We start from the raw sequence: 15,877 nt of genomic DNA, 5'->3' as shown, positions 1-15,877 counted from the left end.
ACTCTCAATATTGTGCTATTAGGTATTATGTTCATTCTGGTTTATCATAGACATTCTTTAACGTAATAAGAAAGCTCAATTCCATTTCTAATTTTCTAAACTTTAAAAAATGTATTTTATTTTTTTATCCTGTCATTATTTTTGACGGGGAATTAATTCCATTTAAAGTTATATGAATTTTTTTCTAAATGTCCCATTTTGGTAACAGATTTTTTACTATAGCTATTGATATGTTCATATGGATTTTGTTCTTACTTTATTGAAATGTTTTCTCTTTCGTATAGAATTCAGTTTTCTTTTACGATATTGAAGAGATGTCAGTGCATTCCTAATCAAAATCTCAGCAGGCTTTTGGGGGTAAAATTGACAAGCTTATACTAAAATCTTATAAATATAAAAAAAGAAAATAGATAAAGCAGTTTGGAAATTGAGTAAAAGTTGAAGATATAAACTTTTTATAAAAGTATGGTAGTTAAGATATTGCAGTGTAGATAAACTGATTAGGCAATATGTCAGGCAGAATATCAGGCAGAATCAGGCAGAATAGTTAAGGATATTAGTATCTAGTGAATTTTGCAGAAAATAAACCTTTAAATCAGTGAGCCAATTATCCAACCTAAAATATGTGGAAAGATGGAAACAACATTGCCCTAAAACTTGTTGAACACAGGTAATAGTGAAGATAAAAGCAAAAATCAAAGAAAGACAGATGATCAGTAGGACGGAGCTATTCAAAAAAGATATTAGGCCTTTAAAAAATTAAGAACAAAAATATTTCTGGCAAAACTATTTTTATAAGACAGAGTAGGAATATATTAATAAAATTACAAAAATAATGGAGAACTACAGATATAAATAACATTTAAGAGATAATAGAACAATTTATAACTTAAATAAATTTGAAAACTTAGACAAATAGTATATTGTTAATAGAAGCCCATAATTTACTAAAATGTTACACAAGAAGAACTAGAAATTCAGAATAACACCAAGGTATTAAAAGAATTGATATATTATTTTAAAATCTCACAAGGGGAAAAACAATGCTTTTAGGAACACATTCTACACAATTTTGAGGGAACCAATTATTTCAATCTTATATTTGCATTTCCTAATAAGAAGATACATTAGGAGAATATGATAAAAATTGATGGGATGTGAGGTAGGCTATTTTAGCTGGGGTGATCAGAGAAAAATTTCGAGGAGAAGGTTTTTAAGAAGAGGAATGAATGATGAGACAAAGGCAGTCATTGCAAGACCTAGGAAATCAGAACCCATGAAAATGATCATTAAATTCAAGGCTTTCAGATGGAAATGAATATCAAGAACAAGATGGCTGTGAAAATATTGATTGTCGAAGTAAGCAACAGACTAATCATATACAGCCTTATGGATCTTGGTAAATCGTTTTGGATTTTATCCTCTTTGCAATGAAAAAGCACTGGAAGTTTTGAAGCCAGAGAGAAATATTTCTCTGGTTACCTTATACAAAAGTGATCGTAGAGGGGTGAGGATCCACAACAAGGAGACCATATAGGAGACAATTGCAGATGAATGGTATTAACTGGTGTTTTATTCTTGGATATGCGAGAAGTAGCTTTTATCTGGTATATATCATGAAAGCAGAACATATAGGGCTTGCTAAGTTACTGGATACATGCCATGAATGGCATGGAAACATCAGTGATTATGCTCAACATTCTTCTTGAGAAGCTAGGTAGAGGAAGGCAGGGCAGCTGGCTTTGGGGGCAGAGGGGACTATAAGGGTGGAAGAAAGTTTCATTTTGAACCTGAACCTGTAAAGTTTGAGACATGCTTGTGGTGGTTAATTTTATATGTCAACTTGGAGGGGTTTGATGAGATTAATATTTAAATCAGTGAAATCTGAGTCAAGCACTTTGCCCTCCATAATGTGGGTTGGCCTCATCTAATCAGTGGAAGGCTTGAATAGAACAAAAAGTCCATCCTCTTCAAGCAAGAAGAAATTCTTCAGCAGAATACCTTCAGGCTTCATCTGTGCCATCGGCTCTCCTGTGTGCCCAGGCTGCCAGCCCACTCTGCAGGTTTAGACTTGCCAGCCTTCAGAATTGTGTGAGCCAGTTCCTTATAATAAGCCTCTTCATGTATAATATTCCTTATCGTATGTGTGCGATTGATTCTGTTTCTCTAGAGAAGCCTGATTAATACAATGGCTAATAATGAAACATAAATATATACTTAAATATTAAAAGGTAGGTACAAGATAGAGTTGATGATGATGAATAGATGATAGATACATAGATAGACAGCTTTATGTCTCCTTTCTCCAGCACCACCTTGTCTTAATAACTATAGTTTTATGGTAAATCATCGAAAATTATAGTGTAAGCCCTACTACTTCTTCTTCAGACTGATTTAGCTTTTCTAGGTTTTCTGACTTTCTCTTTTAAAATCAGCTTGTCAGTTTCAACAAAAACTACTCGGACTTTGGTTTTGAATTGAATCTTTAGGTCGATTTGACACCTTAACAATACTGATTACCCATGAAATTGATAAACATGTGCTTTTTATTGCTTCATCTAATGCTTCATATAATGTAAGCAATAAAAAGAAGTACTGTTATACTCACCATTGATCTCAAAAACTGTATGTTGGGCAAAAGAAACCACAAACAAAAGAATCTTTACTTCGTATGCCATTTTCTGAAGATAAAGTGTAGGAAAGATAAACCATATTGCTAAACATCAGAATAGAAGTTAAATTTTGTGGCGAGATAATTCCTGAAAACTTGCTGGAGAGAACTTCCTGAGTGATAAAAATATTTTATATCTTATTCACTGTCGTGGTTGTGTAGGTATGTGTCACATGCACACACACATGCACTTCACAAATATGTGTGTATATATGTGTGCACAAATAATATGTATAAATAAATTATGCGTGTGTATATGTGTGTATATAGATATTGTATATATACATATATGTATGTGTATGTATATTTATATAAAACTGCATCAAGGCACTTAAGATTTGTACACTTGACTTAAGATAAATTATTTAAAAAGCATGAAGCCATCATACAGAATAAAATGTTATTAGTAATTTCAGAGGGACAATAATCAAAAGAGATTTTTTAAAGTTTTAATTTCAGCTATTAAAAATTATCAGGTTGTTTTCTCTTTATAAGTTTCAAACTCATGTATAATGCTACAGAAATTTTAAGAATAAGAAAAAGAACAGACTATGTCACCAAAGGAAAATTAATGTATCAATATTAACATAAAACAGCAAAATGTTTTTCAAGTAAAATAAATATGAATTTTAAGTGATTCATTATTTAGGATGAAACATACTTTGACTACCATTATATGAATAAACCTGAACTCATATGTACCTAGCTAAATAACTCTAAAATAAACAAAGCAATAATTAATCTCTCAGAACAAAATTTAGAAAATTTAGACACTATTGATAAGCTTTGTCTGAAAGGCCTATGTAGAATCTTGATTCCTAAATTAGAGACTACAACATATACATGGCAGACACATTTATAGAAAATGACCACATGGTACACAATAAAGGAATCTCAATACTTACTTGTCAGGAAATTTCTCAGCCTAGTGATTGGCACATAAGAAGCCATAACAAACACCAGGTGCTGTTCTTGTTATTTGACAACTGTTGTCCTAAGCAGGCATTATTCACCAAAAGAAACTAGTCTGCTTAGTTGTAAATTTTTTCTAAAAATATTTTTAAAAATCCAATGCTAAATATAATTTTACATTTTCCCTTACGTTATTTTCATAACAGAAGTAGTCATAACCATAACTTTTAGCAAATTCTCGTACTCCAGTCCATACATTTTTCAAGGTTTTCTTACTAGTCTGTTATGGACAAAGTTGTGTCCCCCTAAAATTCATATACTGAAGCCCTAACCCCCAGTGTGGCTGTATTTGGAGAAGGGGCCTTTAAGGGAGTCATTAAGGTTAAAGCAGGTCATAGGCCTGGGCCCCTAATCCAATAGGACTGGTGTCTTTGTGGGGAAAGGAGGAGCCAGCACACAAGGAGGGAGGGCCACTGAGGACGCAGGGCAAAGGCAGCCCTCCAGAAGCCTGGGAGACACACCTCACCAGAAACTGACCCTGCTGGCACCTTGAGCAATGTTTTCTGTGATATTGTTTGAGGGCAACCCAAGATGACTAATAGAAGTAAGAGTGTCAGAAGGGGAGTGTAAAGAAATTCCATCTCAAATACAAAACCATGTCTTTGATCCTTTGATACAAGGAAAGGAGAGACCAGAACATATGCACTAATCAGAAGATAAAGAATAAAAAAGTTGCATATTGGGATTTTATACAAATCACATGAAATTTTTTGGATGTTGTTATTTCCCTCTTACTGCGCTATGAGTGATAATAAGGAACAGGAGAGACGGAGAAAACGAAGCAATTGTAGGGCTTCCCTGGTGGCACAGTGGTTGAGAGTCCGCCTGCCGATGCAGGGGACACGGGTTCGTGCCCCGGTCCGGGAGGATCCCACATGCCGCAGAGCGGCTGGGCCCGTGAGCCATGGCCGCTGAGCCTGCGCGTCCAGAGCCTGTGCTCCGCAACGGGAGAGGCCACAACAGTGAGAGGCCCGCGTACCACAAAAAAAAAAAAAAAAAAGCAATTGTAAAGATATATTGATTGAATGATTGCCAGGCCTTTCCTACAATATCCTGAAGATAAGAAAAGCTGAATAACTACACTGATAACATAATATTCTCTCATTTATTACATTATTATTTATAATATCCTATTATTTAAATGTGCAAAATTTATCAGAATCCGTCATTTTCTTCCCCATAGAATCAAGCATTCCTCCTCCTCTTCATCTACCTCCCCTTGCCCCCTCCCCCTCCTCCTTCTCTTCTTTTTGTTCTTCTCCCTCCCTCCCTCCTCCCTCCCTCTCTCCCCCTCTCTCCTCCACCCCTCTCTCTGAAAATGGATGGTACATTCACCTGTGTTATTTTGATAAAGGGACCATTTATCAATGTGTACGCAAGATGCAGGGACTTTGCATTACCTCAGTAATAAAGATATGTAATTGTCCCCTAGGCTTGAAGGAAAGGACAGTGTCAGTTTATTAGGGTTATACATGGAAGGTAGAAACCTCTACTCAAGGGTTCAGACAGTCATAGGTACCCTGGAAGTGATGGTAATAAATACCCTGCTCTTTTCTCACCCTTTCCTCCCCATTAGACCAAATCAAGGTGAGAGCAGAGGGCAAAGGAACCCTTTGACATAATCCATTGGTATAGTCCTTCTGATCTGGAGAGTAGGGTGGAAAGTAATGGAAAGTTGATTGACAGAGGCAAACAGAAGATACCAAAATATATCCCTAGGAACCTATCCTGAAGTATAGTCATCAATGTTATTAGATATATTTGAAGGGCTATTGTGATTTGTGGATTTTTCTTAAAAATCGTATGTTTAATATGGTCTAAGTGTGCTATAATAAGCATCTTACATTTGTTAAAAAGTGATAAAAGCATTTAGTTTTGAAAATAAAGTTTAAGCAACTGTGGAGAGTTAGCATTCTTATCAGTCATTATTATCATAATATAAATTAATTCAGTGAGCTAATTTATGTTTTTTTAAATGCATGAAACAGCATATAAAATATTATCTCCTATAATTAAATTATAAATGAGCACAAACTGTTCATTTATAATTGATACTGTGTGTGTATATGTGTGTGTCTTTAAAGACTTTCTTTTATGAGTACAAACATGGTTATAGCTATTGTTATATATGATTAACAAGTTATTGGGACAAATATGTTCTTGGCCTGATGCCACCAAATGAACCATACATTTACATTTTTGTAAAATTTCACACTTCACTTTTCATATTTTCCTTATATTGATAATGGTACCTGTAACATATTAGGCCAACATGGATGGCATTTCTGTGATTAACATATCTGATGTCTCTATTCTATTTTATCATGTGACTATTTTTAATAATTACATTATACTCCAGGTAAATAAATTATCTCCTAAAATGTGAATGTATACATGTATGGTTTTTTCCCCAGCACCCCAGAACCATAAGTCTGGAATCACTTGCAGTTATTATGGCTCAATTACTGAGCCTTAGTATGGGAATAACTTATGATGACATCAACAAATGCCATTGCCCAGGAGCTGTCTGCGTAATGAACCCAGAAGCAATGTAAGATGCTTTGCTTTTATATGCTTTACATATATAGTTTATATGAAAATAAGTTTGGTGTATTTTGTTTATGAAAGTCTATGCTATTAAAATAATTATTAATGGTCGAATATAAACTGTGGCCAATGACCCCAGATCAAAATATGTATTCCAGTGCCCCTGCTGCATATCTCAATATTTCTTGTAATCTAATGTCACACTTGCTATCTCATGTGACTTACCTCTACATTTATCACTGTTACTTGCATGATTTTATAATTTAATGCATGATTTGATAAGCCAAGTATGGGCTTGTGTTCGTTATACAAGAATGATTTATTAGGGAGGCGTTTTGCAGCAGTTATCATGCCTCAAAGGCCTACTGAAGTTTTTGCTATTATCCTCAGTATTTAGAATATGCTATGAGATTTTACGGAATTAGAACCAAATAGTCAGGAGATTTATGGAAACCATCATCCAGTCAGTGACTGGACCCAGTCTCTTATACTTTTTATTTATTTTATTTTTTTAAACTGTAACCCAACAGTACATTTTATTTAACAGTACATTTAATTTCTTTTATATTATCTCTAATATTTTGCCTTTTTTTCACTTTCCAATTTCTCCCCAAAGCACCTTAATCAACCAAAAACCTTGGCCTACAATCCTAATGAATGTTGAAATTTTTTTCATTAATTTTTTAACATAACTTTGATTCTTGTGTAGATATGAAAAAAATAGAAATTCCACTTAAAAATATATAATTATGGCCTGTATAAAATTGGTGGAATTATTAACACACATATAGAAACCATTCATCTGTGGAAATGCTTTTTTAAAAAGCTTAGTTTGACAAATTACAATCTTGCAAAAAATGCTTATTAATCATATCTTTAAATGCTTTGCATCATTTGAATAGCATTGCATGATTCTAAAATTTTGGACAACACAGACATTTTATTCATCATTGAATGGCAAAAAAAATGATGTGAAAATCTACTATTTAAAGGAAAATCTGAATAAAGAGGGCATATTTGAAAAGGATTCATTGCTGTCTTTAAACTGGTGGGAAACATCTTCTAGAATTATTCATCTTTAATGCCTTTTGACACTATCACATTCAGTGATTTTGCACAGGACGGAGTCCTAGTAGGACATATGCCTTTCTGAGGCAGGTGTCCTCAATCTAACCTTAAAATTTGGCTTATTAAATAGAAGTACTTAAGGAGTTTAACATGTTATTTTGTTTCTGTAATCCATAGAAAATACATGGCCCACACTGATTTTTTTTTACAAAAGACTGTCATTTTTCTGAGGGCTCACAATCAGTAGTCCATGTTTTATTCAGTCTATGTATCCAGCGAGTCAGACATGCTACCTAATATGTTTCCGAATTTCAACTTTCTTTGACATTTTAATATTTTAATTAGGAACTTTGTTTCTTTAGATAAAGAAGTTGTCGTTATGAAACTGTGCTTTTTTGGCTCATTCGAAGGTAGCAATATATCTGAGCTTTGGAAACAATGACTAAGGAAAAAAATGTTTAATAAAATACATTGAGATAGAACAGAGTATAGCTTTTTTTTTTAAATTTTAAGTAAAATGAAAGTAAAAGAGAATGGTAGTTTTCAAATACATCCACAAATTGTTGCTACTTCTCTCTTCAAGAGGTAGAGTTTAATTTCCCTCCTATTGAGTATGGGTTGGATTTGGTGACTTGTTTTCATCAAATAGACCATGGTAGAGTTGATGGTGTGTGACTTTCAAGATTAGATAATTAAAGAGTTTGCAAATTTCTCTGTACTCTCTCTTTGATCAGGTGCCCAGGTTGAAGCTAGGTGCCATATCGTGAGGACAGTTTAGTAACTTTATATAGAGGTCCATATGGCCAGAAACTGGGGCCTCTTGCCAATAGAATGAAAGGGCAGATAAAAGCACAGCTGTAAACATTACTTCATATAACTTAAATTTATGGTTTCATTTAAGGCCAATGGTCTGCTCCTAGCTTTACAAAAGCTAAATGTATTATACAAGGAAGTTATGTATAAGAGGCTCTATTATCAAGGAAAAATGGGAGAATAGAGAATGAGAACATCCAGCAAATATGTGCAAGGATTCAAGCTGCAAATAAATTATCCAATTGGATATAATTATGATTGATAATCTCTTCCTAATGACAACATTCATTATCAGAAAGTGTACCCCTCTATAAACAAGTTCACACAGAGTAAACCTCTTGCATTGCCTAGTTCTCAATAATATTAAAGTTCTATCAATTTTTCTCCTTTTGTTTTCTGGTATTTAGATAGAAATCATCTGAGTTGTTGGCAATGTAATAATAAATCTATTATTTATGGTTAATATAATTAAAGAGTATATTCAAGCTGGATGCAACCACAAAAAACACCAAAATTGGTAGTTTGTCCAAAAATTTCCAATGTTTTTCATGGTCCTCATGCAAAAAACATTTTCCTGTAATAATCCACATGACTAGAATTTGAGTCTATTGCCTTAAAATTTAGTAATTTTATATTAGCTATATTTATCATTAGATTATAGACTTTTCTTCTGAGGCTAGTCAATTTACGGAAGCGACAGTTACATAAAAGTCTGATGTTTGATGTATTTTTAGTCATTCCAGTGGTGTGAAGATCTTTAGTAACTGCAGTATGGAAGATTTTGCACATTTTATTTCAAAGTCAAAGTCCCAGTGTCTTCAAAACCAGCCACGTTTAGGTTCAACATACAAAGTGGCAGTTTGCGGTAACGGAAAAGTCGAAGAAGGAGAACAATGTGACTGTGGGGATCAGGAGGTTGGTACTAATTTGGAAGATTACACACCAGAATTACATAAAAAATTATTAGTTAATTTTTATACTGTCACACTGCCATTTTACCTAATTTATCAAACTTCCTTTTCAACAAAGACCTTAAGGATGTATACTGGGATTATATTAATGAGTACACTTAAATATTGGTATATGAATTCAGCAGTTTGTAGATTATTCATACTGGTGATTATAGCTCAGCGGTCCTCAACATTTTTGGCACCAGGGATGGTTTCGTGGAAGACAATTTTTCCACGGACGGGGGCGGGGGTTGGTTCAGGTGGTAATGCAAGTGATGGGGAGTGATGGGGAGCGGCAGATGAAGCTTTGCTCGCTCACCCACCACTCACCTCTCGTTGTGTGGCCTGGTTCCTAACAGGCCATGGACCAGTACTGGTCCCCTGCTATAGGTGAGTTGACCTAGGTTTATACTTCCCCGCTTGAGCATACACTTCCTTAGTATGTCTTTTTTTTTTTTTTTTTTTTTTTTTGCGGTATGCGGGCCTCTCACCACTGTGGCCTCTCCTGTTGCGGAGCACAGGCTCCAGACGCGCAGGCTTAGCGGCCATGGCTCACGAGCCCAGCCGCTCCGCGGCATGTGGGATCTTCCTGGACCGGGGCACGAACCCGTGTCCCCTGCATCGGCAGGTGGACTCTCAACCACTGCGCCACCAGGGAAGGCCTATTTTTGCTTTTATTTCTATTACTTTCTATGATTTATGTCAGAGAATATTTTGCCTATATTCTCTTCTAGGAGTTTTATGGTGTCGTGTCTTATATTTAAGTCTTTAAGCCATTTTGAGTTTACTTTTGTGTATGGTGTGGGGGAATGGCCCAACTTCATTGATTTACATGTGGCTGTCCAGCTTTCCCAACACCACTCGCCAAAGAGACTTTCTTTTCTTCACTGTATATTCTTGACTCCTTTGTCAAAGATTAATTGACCATAGGTGTGTAGGTTTATTTCTGGGTTCCCTATTCTTTTCCATTGATCCATATGTCTGTTTTCGTGCCAATACCACACTGTAGCTTTGTAGTATTGTCTGAAGTCTAGGAGGGTCATACCTCCTGCTTTGTTCTTTTTCCTCAGGATTGCTTTGGCAATTCTGAGCCTTTTATGGTTCCATATAAATTTTAGGATTATTTATTCTAGTTCTGTGAAAAATGCCATGGGTAATTTGATAGAGAGGGCATTAAATCTGTAGATTGCTTTGGGCAGTATGGCCATTTTAACAATATTAATTCTTCCAAGAGCATAGGATATCCTTCCATTTCTTTGAATTATCTTCAGTGTCCTTTATTAATATTTTATAGTTCTTAGCATATACGTCTTTCACCTCCTTGGTCAGGTTTATTCCTAAGTTTTTTTTTTTTTTTTGGATGCTATCTTAAAAGAGATTTTTTAAAAATTCCCTTTCTGATATTTCATTATTAGTGTAAAGAAATGAAACTGATTTCTCTATGTTAATTTTATTTCCTGCTACCTAGCTGAATTCATTTATCAGTTCTAGTAGTTTTATGTGGAGTCTTTAGGGTTTCCAATATATAGTATCACAACCCACTCATATCAATGGACAGATCTTCTAGACAGAAAAACAATAAGGCAACAGAGATCCTAAATGGTACAATAGAACAGTAAGAATTAATTGATATTTTCAGGACATTACATCCAAAGAAAACCAGAATACACATGCTTTTTCAAGTGCACCTGGAACATTCTCTAGGATTGACCACATCTAGGGCACAAAAGAAGCCTCAACAAATTTAAGAGCATAAAAATTATTTAAAGTATCTTTTCTAACCACTATGGCATGAAACTAGAAATCAACCACAGAAAAGGAAATGAGAAAAAAATGATTACATGGAGACTAAGCAACATGCTACTAAAAAACAATGGGTTAATGATGAAATCAAAGAGGAAGTTAAAAAATAACTTGAGGGCTTCCCTGGTGGCGCAGTGGTTGAGAGTCCGCCTGCCGATGCAGGGGACACAGGTTCATGCCCCGGTCCTGGCAGATCCCACATGCCACGGAGTGGCTGGGCCCATGAGCCATGGCCGCTGAGCCTGTGCGTCCGGAGCCTGTGCTCCGCAATGGGAGAGGCCACAGCAGTGAGAGGCCCGCGTACTGCAAAAACAAACAAATAATAAATAAATAAATAAATAAATACCTTGAGACAAATGACAATGAAAATACAAACATACAAAATCTACGGGATGCAGCAAAAGCAGTTTTTAGAAGGAAATTCAGAGCTATACAGGCCTTCCTCAAAAAACAAGAAAAATCTCGAATTAACTATGTAACCTACCACCTAAAGAGATTAGAAAAAGAAGAACAAACAAAACCTAAAATCAGCAGAAGGAAGGAAATAATAAAGATCAGAGAGGAAATAAATAAAATAGAGATTTAAAAATAGAAAAAAATCAATAAAATTAAGAGCTGGTTCTTTGAAAGAGTAAACAAAATTGACAAACCTCTGGCCAGCCTCACCAAGAAGAAAATTGAGAGGACCCAAATAAAATAAGAAATGAAAAAGGAGAAATAACAACTAATAGTGCAGAAATCCAACAACAACAACAACAAAAAACCATAGGAGAGTTGCACTATGAACAATTATATGCAAATAAATTCAACAACCTAGAAGAAATGGACAACTTTCTAGAAACATACAGCCCACCAAAATTGAATCAAGAAGAAATAGATAATTTGAACAGACCAAGCACTAGAAGTGAAATAGAATCTGTAATTTAAAAAACTCCCTACAAACAAAAGTCCAGGACCAGATGGCTTCACAGGCAAATTCTACCAAACTTACAAAGAAGAACTTACACTGATCCTTCTCAAACTCTTCCAAAAGATTGAAGAGGCGGGAACATTCCCAAAGTCATGCTATGAAGCCACCATCATCCTGATACCAAAACCAGAAAAAGACACTACCAAACAAGAAAATTATAGGCCAATATCTTTGATGAATATAAATGCAAAAATTCTCAACAAAATACTAGCAAACAAAATCCAACAACACATAAAAGAGAGCATACACCACGACCAAGTTGGATTCATCCCAGGTTCACAAGGATGGTTCAACATACGCAAATCAATTAATGTGATATACCACATCAACGAAAGAAAAGACAAAAATCACATGATCACCTCAATAGATGCAGAAAACGCATTTGATAAAATTCAATATCGATTCATGATAAAAACTCTTACCAAAGTGGGTATAGAGGGTCCTTATTAGTTATCTATAGGTCTTTATTAGTTATCTATTTTATAGATAGTAATGTGCATGTGTCAATCCCAATCTTCCAGTTTATCCCTCCCCCCGACCCCTGCAAATAAACTTATGGTTATCGATGTCTTGGCTTTGGTGGACTCTGGGACTTCAGAAAATCCTACTACGAATATAGTCAAACCTACTGATATAAAGAACACTGGGTTTAGCACATTAGGTGACCAATAAATGTTAAATAAATGAATGAATAAGTGGTTTTATTTTTTTCTGTTTGCCAACATTTAAGTTAAGCATCAGTCTGTATATTATATAATATGTTGTCCTCATTAAAATATCTATTTAATGTAAATAAAAGTTGGAACATACTTCAGAGCATTTGATTTGCCTTTCAGGATTGTGCAGCTCTGCCAGACCCATGCTGTAACCAAGCCACATGTAGACTCAATGTTGGGTCAGCTTGTGCTACTGGACCGTGCTGTAATGCTTGTGCTGTAAGAGCCTTTTAAAAATTTTGTATTACCTACATTAGTAATGTTATCATTTTTTATAATATTTAAATGTTCCCATTCTGCTGTACTCAATATCATTTACTTCACCCCACCAGTTTATAGCAAAAGGACAAGTGTGTAGGGCTTCCACTGATGAATGTGATCTCTCTGAATATTGCAATGGTACATCTGCAGCATGTCAAGAAGACCTTTATGTTCAGGATGGGCATCCATGTGCAGAGAATCAATGGATCTGTGTGAACGGAAAATGTATGAACGGGATAAAACAATGTTTGGAAATATTTGGTGAAGGTATTTATCATAATTTGATTTTCTGTATATATTTTTTTCTGGAAACTGACTAACATACATATCTTTATATATATTAGAATAGACAAAGGATATTATGAAATGAAGCTATTAATATGTCAAAAATATATTAACCTCTAGAGGTATAAAAATAGAAAAAGATAGTATCACCAGGAAAAAAATAACTGAAACAAAACTCAATCATTCCAATAAAAGAAAGCACTCAGAGAAATTAAGAATTGGTGTAAGTCAAGTATTTGTTTTATAATCTAAGATAAACAGAAGAAGAATAATATAATAATTAGAAACTAAAAACTAATAAAGGGGAGAAAAACAAAAGCAATTAACATATTTGATTAACCCAAAAGAAGGCAAGAACAGAGTAAATAAAAGAACAAAGGATATGAAAATAAATAGTAATATGTATTGATATTTACATATTTAGCAATTACATTAAATATAAAACCTGTGTTAAATATTCAATTTAGGGAAAGGATGTAGCAAGAAGTGACGATGCAACTACAAGAAAATGACTAGAAAAATCAAGGTGTATTGCATTGATGATATTTTTAAAGGCTTTAGAGTACAGTGAAACCAAAGACAATTAATTTAAATCTCTGCAGGATAGAAACTTTGCCTATCTTAGGGAACAACTGACAGCCATTTATGTTCCTAGGGACATATGCAGACTCTGAAAGTTGAAGATCAAGCTTGGCTTAGCTAGAGATCTTCAAGAAAAAAGAAAGATAAACTAGAAAAGTTTTAGCAGTTGGAATTGAAGGGGAGGGGCTGTCAAAACCATAGGCTATTTTTCCATGAGGTGTCTGCATCTTTGGAACTTAAACGCTGCCCAGAAACTTGGTCAATTTAATAGATTAAAAAAAAAATTTACAAGGCATTACGAATTTTCTTGTAGTCACAAGATGATCAAAGACCAAATGGTAGAGGAATTTTACCTTTAAAAAAAATCTTAGTCTTCCTCCAGAACCTTTTGCTACATTTTCTTTCTTTTTTTTTTTTTTTTGCTGTACGTGGGTCTCTCACTGTTGTGGTCTCTCCCGTTGTGGAGCACAGGCTCCGGATGCGCAGGCTCAGAGGCCATGGCTCACGGGCCCAGCCGCTCCGCAGCATGTGGGATCTTCCCGGACCGGGGCACGAACCTGTGTCCTCTGAATTGGCAGGCGAACTCTCAACCACTGCGCCACCAGGGAAGCCCCCTTTTACTACATTTTGAACTGCCTGTGTTGGTAGGCCAGGAAGCTATGCTGAGACTAAAGGGTTATCCCTGGCAAAACTTTCAGTGAAGAGAAGATAAATGTTTGCAAGGCTCTCAGTTGGCAGGGTACAAGGGTCACACCCAAGATAACGAGGTGAATCCAGAATAAAACTGTACATCAGCCTTGGCCCATATAATTGCCTGATTGGACTTAGGTGATCACTGCCTTGCCCAACCCGCCTAACTGTTCCAACCATCATATAGTTGGATCATGTCTTGTAATACATTCTGTCAATCTCTTCTTTTTGATTGAAGTGTTTAATCTATTCATGTAAGTAAGGTAATATTTCCATCTGCTATTTTGCTATGTGTTTTCAATATATCTTATACTTTACCCTCTATTCCTCAATAACCTCTTCATTTGTATTGAATAGATATTTTCTAGTGTAATAGTTTAATCTCTTTGTGGTTTCTTTTACTATATATATTTAGTTATTTCTGAGTGGTTTGCTTAGGTGTTACAATTACTATCTTAAGACATTCAATTAATATTAACTTAATATCAAAAGTAAACAAAAAGCATATATATACCTCTGTTTTCCCATCCCTTGTTCTATTTCTGTCAAACATCTTACATCTTTATGTAAGTCTAGTGAAAATGTTTTATAATAATTGTTTTTATGCAATTATCTTTTAAATTCTATAGAAGAGAGTCCAAACAATAGATATGTTTATACTATCTATTATATTTTCTTTTACTTTATTTGATAATTTACTATATTAGCATTGTGTTACTTCATGTAGATCCTGGTTACCTCCTAGTGTCCTTTGATTTCAGCCTTAAGGATGCACTTTAGTAGGTCTTGCTGGAAAGGTTTGCTAAAGATGAGTTCTCCCTGACTCTGTTTATCTTGGAATGCTATCATTTCTCCCTTAATTTTCTGAGGAGAGTTTAGCCAAATATAGAATTCTTAGTCTTTTCCTTTCAAAACTCTATAGATATCAGCCTACTGTCACCTGGCCTCCTTGTCTTTAATGAAGAGTGGAATCAATTTCACCATGATCTGTGGATCTCTTTAAGATTATTCCATGTGGAGTTTTTAAAGAAATCTTCTTGTAAAAATATAGATATAGGTATACATTAAATTTGAAAAGCTTTCAGTCATTATTTCTTAAAATACTTCACTGCCCTTTTCTGTTTTTTCCTCAGTTTGGGAATCCCTATAGGCCAATATTTCATACGCTTGATGTTGTCCCACTGGTCCATGAAACTATTTTTGTCATTTGATTTTCTTTCTTTCCTCATACTAGATAATCTCCATTGACCTATCTTCAGGTCAATAAAACCTGCCAGATTAAATCTATTGATTTTTAAATTTCTGTAGTGAAGTTTTTCATTTTAGTTAATACAGTTTTCAACTTCAGAATTTATATATGGTTCCCATTTTTATTTAAAAGTCTCTATTAGTATTTCCCATTTAGTTTTTAAGAGATGGTTTCCCCTAGTGACTTGAACATATTTGTAACTTGAACATATTTGTAATAGCTAATTTAAGTCTTTGTCTACTGGATTCAAAATTGGGGCTCTCTGAGGACATTTTCTGTTGGCTTTTTTTTTTCTGGGTA

At 34.7% G+C, this 15,877-nt stretch overlaps 2 protein-coding genes across 2 annotated transcripts in view; one reads left to right on the top strand and one right to left on the bottom strand.

Moving 5' to 3' along the window:
* ADAM2 (ADAM metallopeptidase domain 2) overlaps nucleotides 1–15,877 on the top strand; it is a 106,070-nt gene that overhangs the window by 43,244 nt on the left and 46,949 nt on the right. The window contains exons 11-14 of the mRNA XM_027122889.1: nucleotides 6,058–6,194; nucleotides 8,806–8,986; nucleotides 12,631–12,729; nucleotides 12,843–13,038. Coding sequence (XP_026978690.1) covers nucleotides 6,058–6,194; nucleotides 8,806–8,986; nucleotides 12,631–12,729; nucleotides 12,843–13,038 — 613 coding nt within the window. The remainder of the gene's footprint in view (nucleotides 1–6,057; nucleotides 6,195–8,805; nucleotides 8,987–12,630; nucleotides 12,730–12,842; nucleotides 13,039–15,877) is intronic.
* Nucleotides 11,084–15,877, bottom strand: part of LOC113628890 (disintegrin and metalloproteinase domain-containing protein 5-like) — a 171,080-nt gene continuing 166,286 nt past the window's right edge. Inside the window, exon 26 of the mRNA XM_027122884.1 lies at nucleotides 11,084–11,127. The gene's annotated coding sequence lies outside the window, so the exon portion shown is untranslated. The remainder of the gene's footprint in view (nucleotides 11,128–15,877) is intronic.

The sequence above is a fragment of the Aethalodelphis obliquidens genome, unplaced genomic scaffold (genome assembly GCF_003676395.1).
Source record: "Aethalodelphis obliquidens isolate GAN/ISIS:26980383/991018 unplaced genomic scaffold, ASM367639v1 scaffold25, whole genome shotgun sequence".
Lineage (NCBI taxonomy): Eukaryota > Metazoa > Chordata > Mammalia > Artiodactyla > Delphinidae > Aethalodelphis > Aethalodelphis obliquidens.
The sequence above is the reverse complement of the archived record's forward strand: the minus strand, read 5'-3'. Positions and strand labels throughout refer to the sequence as shown.